This window comes from Dendrobium catenatum, unplaced genomic scaffold, assembly GCF_001605985.2.
Source record: "Dendrobium catenatum unplaced genomic scaffold, ASM160598v2 fragScaff_scaffold_211, whole genome shotgun sequence".
Taxonomy (NCBI): Eukaryota; Viridiplantae; Streptophyta; class Magnoliopsida; order Asparagales; family Orchidaceae; genus Dendrobium; species Dendrobium catenatum.
The window spans coordinates 427,027-448,281 of NW_021318673.1; the positions used below are offsets into that span (position 1 = coordinate 427,027).

The following is a 21,255-nucleotide window of genomic DNA, read 5'->3' on the forward strand; positions in this document are numbered from 1 at the left end:
ATTATCATGTGGAATTATTATTATTATAAATTAAAAAATTGTATTATTCATGTAATATATGGACTTTAATATTGTATTAGGTGAAATTTATTATTGTATTAATGCAAGAAATATGGCGTCTCAAAGAGAGCAAAAGAATTGGTCAGGCAAGGATCAACCAAGGAAATATCAAGGAAATTGTTCAATATAGATTGGAGAGCAAGATAAGGGTGAGTCCAACTGAAGGATCACATGCCTATCTTTATTATAATGCTAAAGGGATGTCCAAGGAGGGCAATTCACATGCCAAATAGTGGCCTACCAACAAACTTACTCCATAATTCAAGGAAACATACTTCATATCTTAAATCATAATTTTCTCATCTTGCTTGGAATTGCCACTAACTACCGAAACCCTTCAAAATCTTGTTTATACTTGATGTAATGGTATAAAGATGATGTTATGTTTGTTACATTCTTGTAGATGGATCTTTTGTTGAATCAAAATTCAAGAGAAGTTGTATTATTGGAGATCTTGCTTGGTGGCTTTTAACCAATCTTATCTATTTAATGAGAATTAAGTTTTTATGTTTTTTTTTTTAATCTTCTTTAACATCCTCCGCATCCTTAATCCATCAACAATAACATCCACTTCATTTCCATAATTTATTCCACAAGATTCCTAAAGCATTGGCTACACCAACTACCTCCCCCAAAATCTAACAACACTCACCTCCCTCCACCAGCCTACAGATCAACTCCTCACATTCTTACCTTTGTCTTGGACTTCCAATTCTAATGCCCAAAGACCTCTCTCACCCTTAACAAATTTCCAAGCTCTTGGGAAGCCCTTGGTCTGAACGTCCCAAAAATTGAGTGAAAATCATAAAACATATTGATGTATAAATTGAACTTTTATAAATGTTAGAACTGGAAGGGTAGGCATAAGGGTGTTATTTCAAGTTTATGGGTCACGTTGAGTCTAGCCCAAAATAATCTGACATAAATATAATAAATTCAAATTTGACTCTCTTTTGGTTAAAAAACTTAATTCAACATGATTTGATCAAACTCAAAGCAAAAAAGAAAAAAAAAAGAAAAAACAAAGTCACAATAGCTTGGTTTCAAGCTAACCCAAAATAGACACGAGTTATTTGATCTAGACACGATAGCTCAATAAAATGATGCAACAATTGAATATGAACTTTTCATTCAAAAGACAAAATCAAAAGATTAAAATATTAAATCGTTATTTTGGATTGATCCAATTAGATTTTTTTAGTCACTTAAGTTTATCTGAACTTGACTGAATATTAGAAGATCTGACATCAGCTTTGATTTTCTTATATCGGGCTAAATATTGTCACCTCTAGTTGGCCCATTCCATAACGTATTATTGCAAATAAACAAAACAACATAATTTAAATGAAAATTTGATTGGTTTTGTGAATTATTGCACATCATAATGATATTTTCTTTTTACATTTATTTTCACAATTTTCTTCTTTTTATTGCTACCAATTGATTCAACAATTTACACTTTTTTATTCGCAGAAACCAAATGCGAGATGATCCACTTAAACTGGATCATGCCTACTGGCTTTTATGTTATTTTATCCTCTTTCATGCATTAGCTATGGTTTGCCTTTTGTTATCCTATATTGTGTTATGTCTGTGTCTAACATAAGCGTAACTTCCAAAATGAATTTGTGCTGTTAAGTTTTGTTTAGTTCAAATGGTTTTTATTTTTTTCTTAATTCCTCTTTATATAACTCTTCCGACTGTACAAAGTTCTAGCTATTTTTTTTCCTAAAACATATTATTACCATTAATTTGACGGGGCCTTTGAATATTTACAGTTTTTTATTTCTGTTTTTTCAAAAAGACTTACTTTGAAGTCTATAATAACATAGCTCATCTTGGTTCGTTGATTGAGAATTTTGACTATTAAATAGGGTTTCATTTGGAATATCTTTCTTCTTGTTTTCTAAAACAATTTTTTAGTCAAAAAACTTATTGAACTTGAAATTATTGTTGTAGAAGGCAGTAAGGAAGTTGTTCCAAATGAATTCTAAGAGGTCTTGATTTCTAGTCTTGTGTATATGAATTTATCTTAATTAGCTTAGATGATAAAAAAAAAGCCTATAATATAACAGGATTCTATTAAGTTTTTATATCGGCTGCTGTTTGATGGCTGTTTTTGTTTCAATTTTGCAACTTCATTTACTTAGCCTATTAGATATCTAGGCCTGATTATTCTTTTCGGCTAAAAATATAGGGATGTGGAAAAAAAATTAGCTGAGAATTTTAAATAGACATTGATACGTCATCATAAAATTATCTTGATCGGGCACGAATCTCGAGGCAAAAACCAACCTGGAAACTTCAAAAATTAAATCTGGAAGCACCTGAACTCCGATTTCAGCAAACTTATAGTCAAACTGAGCGTCTCGAAAATACGAACAACGACATCAAATTCAACTCAATCCGAGCCCAAATAAGCCCAAATCAAGCGCCCGAAGTGCTGTTGGAAAGCTCGTACCACAATTTGAGTTACTAAACAATCTCCGATTTTAACGAGCTTATAATCGAATTGAGCGGCTCGACGAGACGAATCCAACAAGCCCAATATCTCCAAATTCTGACATCACAAAGGCCTTCAAATATCCAACAAACGGTGCACGATCAAAATATTCAATATCAGCCGTCCATTCAACCACTCCCTATTCGCCCGTGATCTCGCACCTATTTACGAGCTATGTCACTCCAGAAAAACTATAAATAGAGCCCTCATTCTTCATATGAGGGGGCTCATGCAAAGAGAAGATAAGAAGAAGAGAAGAAGCAGGAGAATCAGCTCCTCCTCGACCACCGCCGGAGTTCTTTCCGCCGCCTGAATACGCCTGAATTCTGCCGAATATTCGGGAGACGCCGGAATTCTACATAACTATGTAACTGAATTTCAATTCAGAAAAAATTCTTTGTAATATGATCTTCCTAACTTGTGGGACGAATCAACCTCTGTACTTTAAACAAACACTAGTGGAATTACTTCAACTAGGCGTGGCCCCGTGGTTTTCTCCCTCTTTCGGGTTTTCCACGTAAAAATCCTAGTGTTTATTTTCCTTTCCTATTTGTGTGCTGAATATTCGTACAATGCTAAGACAAAAGTATTTTAACTCTATCGCTGCGTATATTCTAACCCGCATTAGTGTGGCGCCGTCTGTGGGAAACATTATCCCATAACTTCATGTATTGCTACAATAGTTAACAGACGTAGCAGTCGCATCGTTGGAGCTTCCTGCTCCAACTCCCACCAATCCAGAAATCAGTCTATGAATCACAGACACCCGATGTCTACCTCTTTTCATCCTGGGGGGCAAAATGCTGCCGGAGAAAGAACCTCCGGACCTTCTTTAGAAGAAAGAATCTGGAAGATGTAAAAATCTCAGAAAGAGATCCTTCAACTCCTGCGAGAGAATCAGCAGCCGACACTGGCACAACGGGAGGAGGTCCTTCTCCCTCGGGATCCACCAAGGGTTGAACATGTTCAATTCGAACATCTTCAAGCAGAGATTCATCTTCCTCCACTTAGAAGACATCCTTAGTCACGACAGGATAATGAACTTGCTGATACAGCAAGTTCTACCCATCCCTCACACACTGGTCGCCAACCTTGCATTCTCTTAGATCTCCTAGAAGACTCAGCCCAACCACTAGTTGCTGAGCTCCCTCGCAACGCCCTCCATCATGAACTGCAGAGATTAGTACTGGAAGAGTTCCCCCGAGAAGATGTGAGGCAAACTCTCTGATAGAGGAACTTTTATGAGTCATCACCTCTAACTGAAGTCATTCTTCAGCACCCCATTCTGGTTGGATTCAAAGTATCAAATGTTGAGTCCTACGACGAGACGATCGACCCGTATGAGCATATAAACTACTATAGAACCATCAAGCATATTCAACGAGCATCGGACTCACTCCTTTGCCAGGTTTTTCCTGCCACCCTTAAAGGACAAGCTCAAACGTGGTTCTATTCGCTTCCGTCCAGAACGATACCTTCATTCATCAAATTAGCCAAACTATTCGTTGAACAGTTTGTGGCTAATCGAAAAATTGCTAAGGATTCTTCCCACCTCTCCGGGATCTACCAAAATGAGGGAGAATCATTAAAGGAGTATTTTCAACGATTTTCCACTGAGGATCGACATATTCCAGGAGGAGACCCTGAATTACTCAGAGGGGTCTTTCTTGGAGGCCTTCATCCTAGCCCCTTCTATTCAGCACTTATGCGTGACACTGTTCATTCATATGCCAATCTGATCCATTGTGTGGAGGTGCAAATCTCTGCAGATGAAGCCATAAATGCTCATAGGAAGCAGTTTGAGCAAACTATGGGAAGTGTAAAGGTGCAGCTGGGATGGACAATTCATTCTCACAACAGAAAAAGCAAGGGAAGAATAATCTTTCTCCTAGGCCTTCATTACCGCAATGGGAACCTCGACAGGAGAAGGAGTATACCCCACTCAACACATCTCGAGCAAATGTATTGATGGCCGTTAGAGATCAAGATATATTGAAATGGCCGAATCCTTTGAAGTTGAACACAGGAAATCAAGATCAGTACTGTCACTTTCTTCGTAGTCGTGATCACACTACCGAAGCCTGTAAGCAACTCAAGGATGAGATTGAAAGACTTATCCGCCATGGCTATCTTCGATAATTTTTTCGAGATCCATCTACCCGAGAGGAAGCTCATCCTGCTGGTGGGCAAAATCAACAACAAAGACAACCATTGAATAATATTCAAATGGTTGGAGAGATTGAATGATCACGCACTTCGTGCATTTGTATTAACAATACTACTTATCTTATTTTCTCTTTTATGTTGAGTTGGATATCACTTTGATATCTTTAATGTCTTCTTACAAGTTAAATATTGTATTGTGCCCGTACGTATATCTTATGTGTTGAGTCATTGTACCTTATATATACCTAAGTCATACTAGGGAACTATTGTACTGTCTTATATAATACAGTAATATGATGTTCACGTTGTTGTGATATTATTTTCTCTTATAAAAGACAAAAAACTTCTCAAACTCTTTTTTTTGTGATTCAAGAAATATACAATTTATATTGTATCTCAATCACCAGATAATCAATCCCAGGGGGATTTGGTCTTACATCCTTGGTCGATTCTCTCGACCTCTTCCAAACAAGTTAACGTTATCGAGCAGGGCTCTAACATACAATCTCGGATAAGTCTTACATCTTTGGTGGATTCTCTCGACCTCTTCCATAGAGGTTAACGTTATCGAGCAGGGCTCTTACATACAACCTCGGATAGGCCTTACATCCTTGGTGGATTCTCTCGACCTCTTCCACATAGGTTAACGTCATCGAGCAGGGATCTGACATACAACCTCGGATAGGTCTTACATCCTTGGTGGATTTTCTCGATCTCTTCTCACAGGTTAACATCATCGAGCAGGGGGGGGGGGGGCAATATATCAAAAGTATGTGTTAAAGATGCAATCACAATTCAGCTTTCTCCAAGGAACGATTTCTCAATTTTATATACAACATCAATGGAGTTACATAAGTTTATATTCAGATGTACATTTATTCTCACTAGAAGTTGAGATTAAAAAGTATATTGGCATCATTCGTACAAAATACCATCATCAAACAACAAGAAACTTTACAGTAGTCAACTATCCTTGGTGGATTTAAGTGACTTCTTCTCTGCTACACACAAACATCTCCTACAACTTCTTCAAAGAAAGAAATATCTGATGTCTCCACATGTCGATATGGATATATATATATAGTAGAAAAAAAACCATTGTCCATGGTGAGGAGGGAGAAATCTCCTTTGAGATTCCAGGTTTTTTTGATCGTCACTAGTAAGGCTTCGTAAAAAGGCGTAGAAACCTCAGGCATGGTGGCCAGAAGGTTTTTCTAGTCAAGAGGAGAGGCTAGGTGTTGTGGGGGAGCAGATGTGGAGGAAAGTGGCAGGGACTCGGCCATGGGGGAAGGCCCCTGGCAGGCGGCGGGAAAGCACAAAACAGGGCACAACTCGAAACCCTAACAGAGCGGGCTCAACTCTCAGAAGGTCCTTTGCCAAATTCTGTAAATTTGGAAGAAGCAATTTTTTTGCAACTTTATTTACTTAGCCTATTAGATGTCTAGGCCTGACTGCTCTTTTCGGTTTAAAATATAGGGATATGGAAAAAAAAATTAGCTGAGAATTTTAATTAGAAATAGTAATTAATTTTCTTTCAAATTAATATACTATAAAAACTTTTTTTACATCTCAAAATAAATTTAATAATTTTGAGGTACATCTTGGCTTATAAATTGCATCGCAATATTTTAAAGAAAATTTGTTTCCTTAAATTCACTCAGTGTTTAATTATCATAATTATGAAATGGACGTAACAACAGTCGCCGAATTTATTCTAGACATTCGTACTCATCCAAAACGCAGCATCCTCCGTTTATTCTCCTCCAAAATTCTCCGTAGTTTTCACAGAATTAAAGTTTCTTTTGAGCAATTTGTTTATTACTTTCAAAAATAAATTTTTAGTTCAAAATTATTCTATACTAAAAAACTCATTTTAAAATTCAATAAAAAGCTATCTCAAACGATGTTTAAACATCATCAATATTAAAGTAAACTAAAAATAAAAAAAATTATATTCATTGCACTTAAAATTATCTAATTTATATATTTAATTATAAAATCTTATTGCTCGCATGATATTCCATTTTTATAAATAATATAAAAAATATCATGGCATTGCTAACTTCTATAAACTTTCTTGATGCCCTACCACTTATCACAACTTTTTTAACTCTTCTTCACCGTGGATTTTAGAATTGTTATATGCTATGTCGGTCTTATTAATGGTCTCATATAGCAAGGTTTTATTTAGAGGTGTAAACAAGTCGAGTCGAACTTGGCTCATCAGCCGAATCCTAAACTTGAACTTGAGTCGAGCTCGAGCTCAAACTCATGGCACCAAAAACGAGCCTGCGAGTAGCTCACAAGCAGTTCTTGAAAATGAGCTCTCTGGAAAGCTTAATATGAAAAAGGTATTTCGCCGGAGAAGAAAGTTGGAAGGCATCTCGAGCTAAGTCGTGCTTGAGAAGGAGAGAACACTAGAGTCTATTTTTTATTATTTTTTGAAAAAACGATTTTTAAAAAAAAATTGCAGGTTGGGAAAATAAAATTAATATTTTAAATAATTTTCTCGTTTAAGTTGCATTTAATATGCTACAATATAACTATTAATTTTTTAAATATTCAAATTTAATAAAAATAAGAATTATCTAAAAAATAATAATAGTGATTCGAGCAGACTCACGAGGTCACGACCCGAGCCTCATTTAGCTCAAACTGTAGCTCATTTAATAAAATAGCTCGAGCTCATGACTAGATAAATTAGGCTCACGCTAACGAGTCAAGCTCAATCCAACTCGACTCACTTGCACTTTCATCAATGAATTTCTCAAGCAATATCTCATCATGAATTTTTCTTCACTTTTTCATTCTCGATCGACTAATTACGCACATCTTGGACCTTCATGCTTTTCTCTAACAAGATCAAATTAAGGCTTCGTTCACGATGATTTTTTTATTGCTTCATAAATCAGTTTTTTTAGTACAAAAATTAAAATTTTTATAATTAGAAAATTATTTTATGAAGCAATAAAAAAATTTGTCAAACGAAGCCTAAGACTTTCTTATATCATTATAGGAATTGGTATTGTTGCGTCCATGAGTATTTGCGGCGGTAGAGAAAAATGAAGCTTAACATCTTAGTGTTGTGTGAAAATTCGGCACGCAATCAGATAAGAGAGGGTGTAGCATTCATTAGATACACCAAAATTTTTACGTGGAAAACCCTTGGAAAGGGGAAAAAATCATGGGGCATAGCCTAGTTTGAATAAATCCACTAGTGTTGCAGTTGATTACAAATGTGGTCCTTCATTGAGGGAAGGCCTTAGATTTATATTCATTTTATAGAGTACATTACATGATGTGAATACAAAGAGTCATTGTTGACGTGTTCGTTTGGTCGAAAGGACTGTTCGTCGGTGGACGACGTAAGTCAGAAGAATCGTAGTTGGCGGGCGACGGAGGTCGGAAGACTGTAGTCGGTGAGCGACGTAAGTTAGAAGGACCATAGTCGGTGGGCGACATAAGTCCGAAGGACCGTAGTCGGCGGGTGACGGAGGTCGGAATGACTGTGTCAGGTAGAAGTCTTGAAATGAACAGAAATCCAGCATCAGATAGATATCCGGCAAAAACCCTACAACGGGCATGCATAAGTCTAGCATCGGGTAGAAATATGGCGACGAGCGGAGGTCTGTCGTTGGGTAGAAGTCCAAATTCAGTCGGCGGCCATGGAGAACTCTGGCATTAGATGGTATTTGGGCAAAACTCCAGAGTCACTTGGAGATCGGACAGAGTTCCGACATCATTTAGGCGTCGGGCAAAATTCTGACGTCACTTGGGCGTTGGGCAGAATTCTGGCATCACTTGGGCAGAATTCCGACGTCACTCGGGCATCGGGCGGAATTACGACATCACTCGAGTGTTAGGCGAAATTCCGGCGGTGGTCGAAGAGAAGTTTATTCCCTCCTATGCTTCTTCTCTTATTTTTCTTCTTATTTTTCTTGCTTGGGTCCCCTCTCATGAGAAATGAGGAGTCTATTTATAGATATTTTGGAGTGACATGGCTTGTAAATATGTGAGAGATCAGGGGTAAATAGGGAGTGGTCGAATGGACAACCAATATTGAATCCCTTGATCATGTACCATTCGTCAGATATTTCAAGGTCTTAATTATTTCGGAATTCGGCGATCTTGGGACGTTGGATTCGTCTCGTCGAGCCACTCGATTCGACTATAAGAATGTGATATTTTTATAACGTTTGGTAACTCAAATTATGGTTTGAACTTTCTAACAACACTTCGGGTGCTTGATTTGAACTCATTTGGGCTCGGATTGAGTCGAATTTGGTGTCGTTGGGTTCGTATTTCCTAGACGCTCAGTTTGACTGTTAGTTTGCTGAAATCGGAGTTCAGGTGATTTCTGATTTAATTTTTGGAGTTTTCGGCTCGATTTTGTCTCGAGATTCGTGCCTGATCAAGATGATTTTTTGAGGATATATCAATATATTAATTAAATAATAAAATTTAGATACTAAATTTATAAATTAGATAATTTTAAATGTTATATACCTCAATGCACTAAAAAGATCTGAAAAGCAAAAGCACTCCCACTCACCTCCTCCCCACTCACATAAAACCATCACCCTCATCATACTAAAGAGTGTAAACACAGAAAAAAAAAAAAGAAAAGGAAGAAAAATACAGAGAGATGTACAGGTTCAGCAACTCGGTCATCGGGTACCTTAACCTCCTAACCCTCCTATCTTCCATCCCCATCATCGCCGGAGCTCTCTGGCTGGCGAGGAGCTCCGCCACCTGTGAATCCGCCCTCGAGACTACTCTCCTCGCCGTTGGCTTTATTATTCTCCTCGTCTCCCTCGCCGGGTTCATTTCTATAGATTTTGGGAACCGACCTATGGAATAATTGTTCGTACCGGACGAACCTAGTTCATACGGGATGATATGTGTGTACGAAGTCATTTCGTACTCATATACATTAGGTTCGTTTCCAACACACTTAAGTAAAATTGTTTAGGACGATCCACGATCGTACGGGACGATCCAACTCTTATTGACTTGAAAATTTACAGTTTTTGGACGGTTTTTTATGTCTTTCCTATATATAGTCCAAACTAAACTGCCACATAATCTTTTTGCCCATTGATCTTCGTGCCTATTGAAAGAAGAGTCAAGGAGAGAGTGTAAGAGAGTCTTTACTCTTAGTTTGAATTTACTTCACTCTTTTCTTTCTTCTTTCAAGAATTCTTATGAGAAGATCTATCAAGGAGATCCGGTTCTCAGCCGACACTTGGAGAGTGTGAACAGCCGAAGGGTTCTCTGCCCACACTTGGAGAGTGTGAACAGCCGAAGTGTTGTCTGCCCACACTTGGAGAGTATGAACAGCCGAAGGGTTCTCTACCTACACCGCGAGAGTGTAAAAGGACGACGGTTCTATGCCATCAATGGGGATAGTGTAAAAGGACGACGGTTCTCTACCGTACTGGGAAGTAGTGGAAAGAGTGTTTATAAAGGCTTCTCCGCCCTTGTTGTGGGTGCAAAAGGAGAATCACTATTGGTATTAGTGCAATACTCGCATGGTGCCTCCGGGGAGTGGATGTAGGTCTGGTTTTGACCGAACCACTATAAACCTCGTGTTTTTATTTTATGCTGCCTTTTTATTTTAAGCAACTGTAGTTGAAAAATCTATTTTTAAAAACTCACTAAAGTTTATTTTTCGGTTTAAGAATAAAAAAGAGGGATTAATTTTTAATTACCAATTCACCCCCCCCCTCTTGGTTATCAGTGGGACATACGCTTAGGTTTAACAACCTAATTCATAGTGAACGAGTTTCAACAGGACCATAATCGGTGGGCGACATAAGTCAGAAGGATCGTAGTCGGCGGGCGACAGAGGTCGGAAGGACTGTGTCAGGTAGAAGTTCAGAAATGAACAGAAATCCAGCATCGGATAGATGTCCGGCGAAAACCCTACAACGGGCATGCATAAGTCTAGCATCGGGTAGAAATATGGCGACGAGCGGAGGTCTGTTGTTGGGTAGAAGTCCAAATTCAGTTGGCGGCCAGGGAGAACTCTGACATTAGATGGTATTCGGGCAAAACTCCAGAGTCACTTGGAGATCGGACAGAGTTCCGACTTCACTTAGGCGTCGGCAGAATTCTGACGTCACTTGGGCGTTGGGCAGAATTCTGGCATCACTTGGGCAGATTTTCGACGTCACTTAGGCATCGGGCAGAATTACGAAATCACTCGAGTGTCAGGCCGAATTCCGGCGGTGGTCGAGGAGGAGTTTCTTCCCTCCTATCCTCCTCCTCTTATTCTTCTTCTTCTTCTTCTTCTTCTTCTTGCTTGGGTCCCCTCTCATGAGAAATGAGGGGTCTATTTATAGATATTTTGGAGTGACATGGCTTGTAAATATGTGAGAGATAAGGGGTAAATAGGGAGTGGTCGGATGGACGACCGATATTGAATCCCTTGATCATGTACCGTTTGTCAGACATTTGAAGGTCTTAATTCTTTCGGAATTTGGTAATCTTGGGTTCGTTTGATTCGTCTCGTCGAGCCGCTCGATTAGACTATAAGAACGTGATATTTTTAAACCGTTTGGTAACTCAAATTATGGTTTGAACTTTCCAACAGCCCTTCGGGTGCTTGATTTGGACTCATTTGGGCTCGGATTGAGTCGAATTTTGTGTCGTTGAGTTTGTATTTTCGAGACGCTCAGTTTGACTATAAGTTTGCTGAAATCGGAGTTCAGGTGATTTCTGATTTAATTTTTGAAATTTCCAGCTCAATTTTCCCTCAAGATTCGTGCCTGATTAAGATAATTTTTTGAGGATATATCAGATATATTAATTAAATAATAAAATTTAGATACTAATTTTATAAATTAGATAATTTTAAATGTTATATACCTCAATGAACTAAAAAGATCTGAAAAGCAAAAGCACTCCCACTCACCTCCTCCCCACTCCTCACATAAAACCATCAGCCTCATCATACTAAAGAGTGTAAACACACAAAAAAAAAAAGAAAAGGAAGAAAAATACAGAGAGATGTACAGGTTCAGCAACTCGGTCATCGGGTACCTTAACCTCCTAACCCTCCTATCTTCCATCCCCATCATCGCCGGAGCTCTCTGGCTGGCGAGGAGCTCCGCCACCTGTGAATCCGCCCTCGAGACTACTCTCCTCGCCGTTGGCTTTATTATTCTCCTCGTCTCCCTCGCCGGGTTCATCGGCGCTTGCTTCAACGTGGCTTGGGCTCTCTGGCTTTACCTCTTCGCCATGTTTCTCCTTATCTTTGCTCTTCTCTGCATCACCTGCTTCGGCTTCGCAGTCACCGGAGGTGGCGGCGGCGTCCAGGTTTCAGGGCGGATGTACAGTGAGTATCACCTCGGCGATTATTCGGCCTGGCTTCGCAGCCGAATCACCGAGGAGAGGTATTGGCGAGCCGCCGTTTCATGCGTTGTGGGGTCCAATGCTTGCGCGGAAATCGTGAGGTGGACCCCGCTTGATTATATGCAGCGCGATCTGACGCCTATCCAGGTACGCTGCACCGCTGGACCACGTTACTTTACTATCTGTATAATTTGTTCGAATTTATATTATATGCTTTTCTAGTTAATTTAATAATTGGTGACCCATTTCTATCAAAAGTGATCAAATTTATTTAAAATTTGTTTTAAAGCTATGAAATTTATCTTAACATAGAAATAATATAAATTTCAATTAAATTTTCATTTATTATACTTTATTTTAAATTGCAATGATAATATATACCCATTTTTTTTCCTAAGAGTTTGCTTCCATGCTAAGCAATTTTTTTACCTTTTTATGTGTGAATATATTCCCCTTTGTTAAGATGCTTCTATTTTTTAAATATATTTTCGTGTTATTTGTTAAAAAACATGTTTTCATTTGTATTGAAGTGCATATTTATGTTATATATATAATTTCATGAATGTATGAAGTAAATTGTAAAGTAATTCATAAATTTACATAAAAATTATAATTTTATTTTATATAACATGACAAAATAAGCATTTTGATGTTCGATACTAAGGGTCTAAGCAAGTCATGTTGAACTCGAGTGACACTGAACTCAAGCTCAAATCATCTAATGAATAATGGTCTCGAGCTTGAGCTCAAACTCGAGTCAAATATAACTCGAGCTAGCTCAGCTCACTAACACCACTATTAGGTACTGATATTAAATTTTCACTTTTTGTGTTTTTTTTTATGATGAAAATATGAGTAATTATTTAAATTTTATTAACATAAAATTTTATTTTTAAAAGGAGGCATGGATAAATGATAAATTTTATAAATACAACAGCATTATATGTAAGATGCATGTATTATATTTTACAAATAAAAAGTTAACTATTTTCTTAATTTATAAAGCTATATAAAAATATATATTTTTAAATACTATATAAGAATGTAATCGAAGAATTTATTCCCCGCATTGTTTAACAACTTTTTTTTATGCACCAACAGCCACTTATGGACAATGTCTTTCTTTTATCAGAAGAGAGCATGTTAGGTTATTTTACCTTCGTCTAAGCTTTTACTTTTTTTTTTTCTTGGACCTTTCTAAAATTAAGAGCTTTTTTTTATCTTTGATTATTTTAAATCGATAAATTTATATTTAATTTTTAAATAATGTGTTTGATATTTTGTCATCTGCACATTAAAAATGAAAGATAGTTAAAATTAATATTAATTCAGTTATGTATCTTTTAAATTAAATACTTGTACTAATGTTAGCACTTTATCGGTAGGTAGATAGAGCAGTTTAAGATCAAAATTTTTTATGGTACAATATTAATTATTTTAGAATAACTTTTTTTTTTATTAATTAAATTTTTTGTAATACTTATTTATATATTAAAAGTATATCACTATTAAAAAAGGAAATATTTGCAATAGTTAAATCATTTAAAAATTTCAAGATGATCTTTTAAATGCTAAATTATTTTTACCTATTGATTATAGTGCAACAAAATGTACAACAACAACATCAAACCTTTGTCCAACTACGTGGGGTCGGCTACATGAATTTTTTTTGTCATTGTGTCCTATTAAAAGTCAAATTCTCATTCAAATCTAATAAAAAAAAAATCATTTCTATTATTTTATAACAAAGTCTTTTTAGGTATGCCTCTACATTTCTTAGCATAAGTCAAATCTAATGCCTCAACTTTCCTAACCGGGTCATCGGAAGCCTCCGTTTAATGTGACCAAACCATGTAAGGCAACTCTCTCTAATCTTATCTTCTAGTGCTGGAGCTACTCCAACCTTTTCATGTATATGCTCATTTTGTATCCTATCTTTAAGGGTAAAGTCACTCATTCACCTAAGCATCCTCATCTCTACAACACTTAACTTATTATGCTTCTCTTTTAATGACATGCATTCGACACAATAAAGAATTGCAAGTCTCACCACATCTTATAGAATTTTCTCTTAAGTTTGAGGGGGCATTTTCTACCACACAACAAGCCCGATGCATTCCTCCACTTCAACCATCCAACTTGAATTCTATTAATAATATCCCCATCTATTTCGCCATCACTCTGAAATATATGAGCTTAAGGCTGATCCTTGATGTAATCCAACTGAAATAGGAAAATACTTGGTCGAACCACCTTGTGTTTGAGAAAAAGTAATAGCTCCTGCATACATATCTTTAATGATTTGAATATAAGCATTATTAACTCCTTTCTTTTCAATAACTCTCTATAGTACTTCTCTTGAAACTTTATCATATGCTTTCTCTAAATAAATAAATATATGTAGATCTGCCTTCTTCTCTCTAATTTTCTCCATTAAACCTCTCAATAAATGTATGACTTCCATAGTATACCTACTCGGCATATATCCAAATTGATCTTGAGAAACATTAGTATCACGCCGCAACCTATGCTCCATAACTCGCTCCCATAGTTTTAAAGTATAACACATTAATTTAATTCCTCTATAATTCGCACACTCATATGCATCACCTTTATTCTTAAAAATAGGAATTAACACACTCATTCTAACTTAATTTCTCTATATTAGACAGTGGTCAGAAAGATCGTTGTCTAGCGATGGAGGTCGGAAAGACCATAGTCGGTGAGAGATAGTGGTTAAAAAGACTATTGTCTGGCAAGGGAGGCTGAAAGGACCGTAATCGGTGGAAGATATTAGTCATAAAGATTGTTGTCTGGCGATGGATGTCAGAAGGACCATAGTTGGCAGGAGAAAGGGGTTAGAAAAACCTTTGTCTGATGATGGAGGTCAGAAGGACCATAGTCGACAGGATATAGGGGTTAAAAATATCGTTATCTGGTAGTGGAGGTTGAAAGGACTGTAGTAGGCGACGAAGGTCAGAAGGACCGTAGTCGGCAGGAGACAGGGGTCAGAAAGACCGTAGTCATAAGGCGGTGGTCCAGCAAAAGTCCGGGTATTATTCAGTAGTCTGGCAGAACTCCGACTTCTATTAGTGGTCCAACAAAAGTTCGAGCCTTAGTCGGTGGTCCGGCAGAACTCCAGCGTCAAGCGGTGGTCCTGATGAAAGTTCAGCGTCATGCAGTGGTCCGGCAGAAGTCCGTCATCAGATGGTGGTCCTGATGGAAGTCCAGGGTCAGGCGGAGGTTCGGCGAAACTTGCATTAGGTGGTGGTCTGGCAAAACTCTGGCGTGGGGTGGTGGTCTGGCAAAACTCCTGCGTCAGGCGGTGGTCTGGCAGAACTATGGCGACAAGCGGTGGTCCGGCGGAACTCCGACGTTACACGATGGTCTGGTGGAATTCCGACATCAAGCAGTGGTCCTGCGGAAGTGTGGAGTTGAGTGGTTGTCCTGACCAAAGTCCGGCGTCAGGTAGTAGTTCAACGGAAGTTTAGAGTCAGACGGTGATCCTAATAAAAATCCAGTGTCAAGTGGCAGTCCGGCGGAAGTCCGGTGTTAGGTGATGGTCCTGATGGAAGTTCAGCATCAGGCAGTAGTCCGATGGAACTCCGGCATCGAGTGATGGTCCGGTAGAATTTTGGCGTTAGGCAGTGGTCGAGGAGGAGTGAGGAGGCAAGAGCGATCTCAAATTTCTCTCTTGATTACTTGCTTGGGGGTACCCTTTAATGAGAAAGAAGGCACTATTTATAGATTTTTTAGAGTGACATTACTTGTAAATAGATGGAAGATCAGGGGTAAGTTGGACTGGTTTGGATGGACGACCGATGTTGATTCCCTTGATCGTAGACCGTTTACTAGATATTTGAATTTCTTAGTGATTTCAGAATTCAGTGATATTGGGTTTGTTGGATTCGCCTCATCGAGTCACTCCATTCGACTGTATGCTTGTTGGAAACCGTTTGTTAATCCAAATTGTGGTTTGAACCTTCCAACAACGCTTTGAGTCCTTGATTTGAACTCATTTGGGCTCATATTGAGTCGATTTTGGTGTCGATAGGTTTGTAATTCCGAGATGCTCAGTTTGACTGTAAATTTGCTGAAATCAAAGTTCGGATGGTGCCAATTTTAATTTTGGAAGTTTCCAACTTAATTTTTCCTTGAGATTCGTATCCAATCAAGATGATTTTTTGATGATGTATCAAGCATCATTTAAATGATTTAATAAATCTCTTTTTATTTGGAATGAAATATTGAATCCATTTTAATACCTTATAAATGGCTTTATAATTAATGTAATCTAAATTTTATGCATTCCTTTTCGGTTGTGTTTATAACATATAAAGTAGTACATCTCCAAGGGGAACGGGATCTTTAACAAATTGATTTTGTAAGAAGATCATTAGTCTCAATTTGACAAAGATCTAAATATTCTTTATTCATTTATGAAGGCCTGCATTTGTAGTGCCTTTGTAGGGATAAATTTTTCATCAAAATCATAAATATATAATGATGTGACATCATGTATTTTTTTAAGCATTCTAAGAATTTGATATTTTTTATCATCAGTAAGGGTGTATAGACCCAACATTTCCCTAATGGATTTGTAGTTGTTATTCTTATTACAACAACTACAACATGATTTGTTCTCTTTGTCTGAGTCAAAATTAGAAGTGATATAATTAGGTTCAAAGGTCAATAGAATCTTCATAAAATTTTTCTTTAACTCTTCATCTAGGTTTAACTCATTGAGTTTCTTCCTAGCGGTGCATTGAATGAAATAATGACCATGTTTGCCACATCAACATATTTATATGTTTTTTTTCTTTTGTCACTATCTCTATGTTTCTTACTATCATTTATTTGATGATAATTCAAGGTCCTCTTATAATATCTACAATCTTTAGTTGATTTTTATTTACAATTTTTTTTGGTATTTTCCTCGAAATAGAGAGCAAATTACAAACAAATTGTTCACAGAAAGCTGCTAGCTGCTCTCATTTGAAGATTTTCTCTTTCTTAATTTGTTGTTTCATTTGATATCAACACAAAGATCGAAACTAGTTTAGTCAATAAACCAATTTAATATACTTAAGGTCATTCATCACAAATAATAAGGACTAACTCTTTATCAAACAATACCTATGAAGAACTTTAATTGGTAAATCGAGCAGAAAGAACAATTTATTTAATTATCAGACTAACTCTTTATTCAGAATGGGTAGATTCATCTTTACATTTTTCTTGGGTAGAACTTTAGAAGCTGATTGATGGCACAATTGAATTTTATTTTATTTTGTCAAGCACAAATTTTATAGATATGGTATTGGAATTTGAAAATCGGTCTTGATTCTACTAATTGTAGAAGCTAATTCATAAATTATTTTATTAAATGATGATTATCCATTATCATTAAAGGGAAATTGAAGGATATTAAGCAAGCAATTCAAAATATTCAAGTCTTGAAAAGATTAAAAAAAAAAAGAAGAATTTTCTTTAAAAGTAGCCCATGATACTTAAAGAAGAAAATTTCCAAACAAAATCTCAGAAAAAGTCAAGGTTGAAGCAAGCTTATGAACAACAAATGAAGAAATTGTTTGAATATAAAGAGAAAAAGTCACAATCTACAAAGCAAACTAATGAAAGTGAGGACCCCCGCCCACCCAAGAGCATTGAGATATGATTAGCATAAAATCAGGAAGATCAAAGAAAAAGAATATTAATAAAGAGAATAAGAATATTTTTATGTATGTATGTATGTATGTATATATGCCCAAAACATATATATAGTTAAAATATAGAAAGCAATCTTGGATACAAAAAGCTCTTTATTTTATTTCTTAATTGTCTAGCTCAAGATAAGGCAATCCCATACTATCCCCTGTCTTACTACCCAAAACTTAGGAGTTTAACTGCCAACTACAATACCTTTCTTGATTAGATTCCTTAAGAAATAAAATGAAGAAAATTTAAGTACCTGGTTTCAATTTGTATGTGTGAACTATCTTACTACCCAACACTCACATACTCGGCTCGGCTTAGTTCATTTGCAGCCCTATTGTTAGGAGGCGATGGAGGTCAGATGGATCATAGTCGGCGGGCGACGGAGGTCGGAAAGTCTCTAGTCTGGCGATAGAGGTCATAAGGACTATAGTCGTCAGGAGATCGAGGTTAGAAAAATCATAGTCTGGTTACATATGTTGGAAGAACTGTAGTTGGTGGGTGATAGTGATCAGAAAAATCGTTATTTGGTGATAGATGTTGAAAGGACCATAGTTGGCGGGCAACAGTGGTTAGAAAAATCGTTGTCTGGCGATGGAGGTCAGAAGAACCGTTGTCGGCGAGAGACAGTGGCCATAATGACCATTGTCTGGTGACAGAGGTCAGCAGGACCATAGTCGGCAGGCGATGGTAGTCAGAAAGGTAGTAGTCTGGCGACAGTTGTCGGAAGGACTGTAGTCGGAAAGCGATGAAGGTCAGAAAGATCGTAGTCTGGATACGGAGGTTGGGGCCCCCTTTTTCTGTATGAGTGGTAGCTACAATGCCGCCCACCTATATTTTTTTTGTGGACCCGTGCACTTTTTTTAATGAATTCTAAAAAATTTAGAATGGGGCCCAAATAATTTTGAAGAAATCCTAAAAAATTTCAAAAATAGTTTAAGCATCTTTGGAGGCAAATTTTTCCTCTTTTTTCTTATAAATACCCCCCAAGGCAAGGGGGAAATTGCTTCTTTTCTCATTGTCCCTTCTTCCTCTAACTTTCTTACAGTTGAGGTCTTCCACTTTCTTTTTGTGTTTTTTTTATGATGAAAATATGAGTAATTATTAAAATTTTATTTTTAAAAGGAGGCATGGATAAATGATAAATTTTATAAATACAACAGCATTATATGTAAGATGCATGTATTATATTTTACAAATAAAAAGTTAATTATTTTCTTAATTTATAAAGCTACTTATGGACAATGTCTTTCTTTTATCAGAAGAGAGCATGTTAGGTTATTTTACATATATATATATATTTATAAGAGTTTATTCATTTACATCAAATAAATGAAATACTATTCAAGAAAAGTATTTCACTATTAGAAAGGAAATGTTTGCAATAGTTAAATCATTAAAAAAATTTCAAGATGATCTTTTAAATGCTAAATTATTATTACCTATTGATTATAGTGCAACAAAATATATACAATAACAACAACAACAACAAGCCTTTGTCCCACTACGTGGGGTCGGCTACATGAATTTTTTTTTCGTCATTGTGTCCTATTAAAAGTCAAATTCTCATTTGAATCTAATAAAAAAAAAATCATTTCTAATATTTTCTAACCAAGTCTTTTTTAGGTATGCCTCTACCTTTCTTAACATAAGTCAAATCTAATACCTCAACTTTTCTAACCGGGTCATCGGAAGCCTCCATTTATTGTGACCAAACCATCTAAGGCGACTCTATCTAATCTTATGTTCTAGTACTGGAGCTACTCCAACCTTTTAACATATATGCTCATTATGCACCCTATCTCTAAGGGTAAAGCCACTCATCCTCCTAAGCATCCTCATCTATACAACACTTAACTTAGTATTATGCTTCTCTTTTAATGACCAACATTCGGCACCATAAAGCATTGCAGGTCTCACCACCATCTTACAGAATTTTCTCTTAAGTTTGAGAGGGCCTTTTCTATCGCACAACAAGCCCGATGCATACCTCCACTTGAACCATCCAACTTGAGTTCTGTTAATAATATTACCATCTATTTCACCATCACTCTGAAATATATGAGCTTAAGGTTGATTCTTGATGTAATCCAACTGAAATAGGAAAATACTTAGTCAAACCACCTTGTGTTTGAGCACAAGTAATAGCTCCTGCATACATATCTTTAATTATTTGAATATAAGCATTACTAAATCCTTTATGTTCAAGAACTATCCATAGCACTTCTCTTGAAACTTTATCATATACTTTCTCTAAATAAATTAATATATGTAGATCATCCTTATTCTCTCTATATTTCTCCATTAAACCTCTCAATAAATGTATGGCTTTCATAGTAGACCTACCCAGCATGAATCCAAATTGATTTTGAGAAACATTACTATCACGCCGCAACCTACGCTCCATAACTCGCTCCCATAGTTTTAAAGTATGACACATTAACTTAATTCCTCTATAATTTGCACACTCATTTGCATCACCTTTATTCTTAAAAATTGGAATTAACACACTCTTTTTAACTTAATTTATCTATATTAGAAAGTGGTCAGAAAGATCGTTGTCTAGTGATGGAGGTTGGAAGAACTATAGTCGGCGAGAGACAGTGGTTAGAAAGACTGTTGTCTAGCGAGAGAGGCTGAAAGGACCGCAGTTGGCGGAAGATATCGGTCAGAAATATTGTTATCTGGTGATGGAGGTCGGAAGGACCGTAGTTGGCAGGATAAAGGGGTCAGAAAAATCGTTGTCTGGCGATGGAGATCGGAAGGACTATAGTCAGCATGAGATAGGGGTCATAAATTTCGTTATCTGGTAATGGAGGTCAAAAGGACCGTAGTAGGCGACGAAGGTCGGAAGGACCATAATCGGCAGAAGACAGGGGTCAGAAAGACCGTAGTTGTAAGGCGATGGTCCAACAAAAGTCCGAGCATTATATGGTAGTATGGTGAAACTCAGACTTCTATCGGTGGTCTGGCAAAAGTTCAGGACTTAGACAGTGGTCCGTCGAAACTCCGGTGTCAGGTGGTGGTCCTGATGAAAGTTCGACGTCAAGCGGTAGTCCGACAGAAGTCCAGTGTCAGACGGTGGTCTTGACGGAAGTCCAGCGTCAGGCAGAGGTTTAGCGGAACTCTTGCGTTAGGTGGTGGTCCGGTAAAACTCCGGCATGGGGCGGTGGTCTGGAAGAACTCCGACATCAGGTGGTGGTCCGGTGGAACTCTGGCGTCAAGCGGTGGCCTGCCAGAACTTTGACGTCAGACGATGGTCTGGTGGAACTCCGGCGTCAGGCAGTGGTCCTACGTAAGTGCGGAGTTGGATGGTGTCCTGACTGAAGTCCGACGTCAGGCAGTAGTTCAGTAGAAGTTTGGAGTCAGGCGGTGGTCCTAATGGAAGTCCAACGTCAAGGAGCAGTCCGACGGAAGTCCGGTGTTAGGCGGTGGTCCTGACGGAAGTTCGGCAT

The 21,255-nt window shown here is 37.3% G+C and overlaps 1 protein-coding gene across 2 annotated transcripts in view; it reads left to right on the top strand.

Moving 5' to 3' along the window:
• The first annotated feature begins 9,313 nt into the window (after positions 1–9,313).
• Positions 9,314–21,255, top strand: part of LOC110093603 (tetraspanin-6) — a 21,511-nt gene continuing 9,569 nt past the window's right edge. The window contains exons 1-2 of one of the 2 annotated variants that reach the window (XM_020818536.2): positions 9,314–9,550; positions 11,917–12,232. In XM_020818536.2, the coding sequence (XP_020674195.1) occupies positions 9,375–9,550; positions 11,917–12,232 (492 nt within the window). In that variant the 5' untranslated portion in view covers positions 9,314–9,374. Of the gene's footprint in view, positions 9,551–11,639; positions 12,233–21,255 lie in introns of those variants that run through there. The other variant, XM_020818537.2, reaches the window with a different exon arrangement.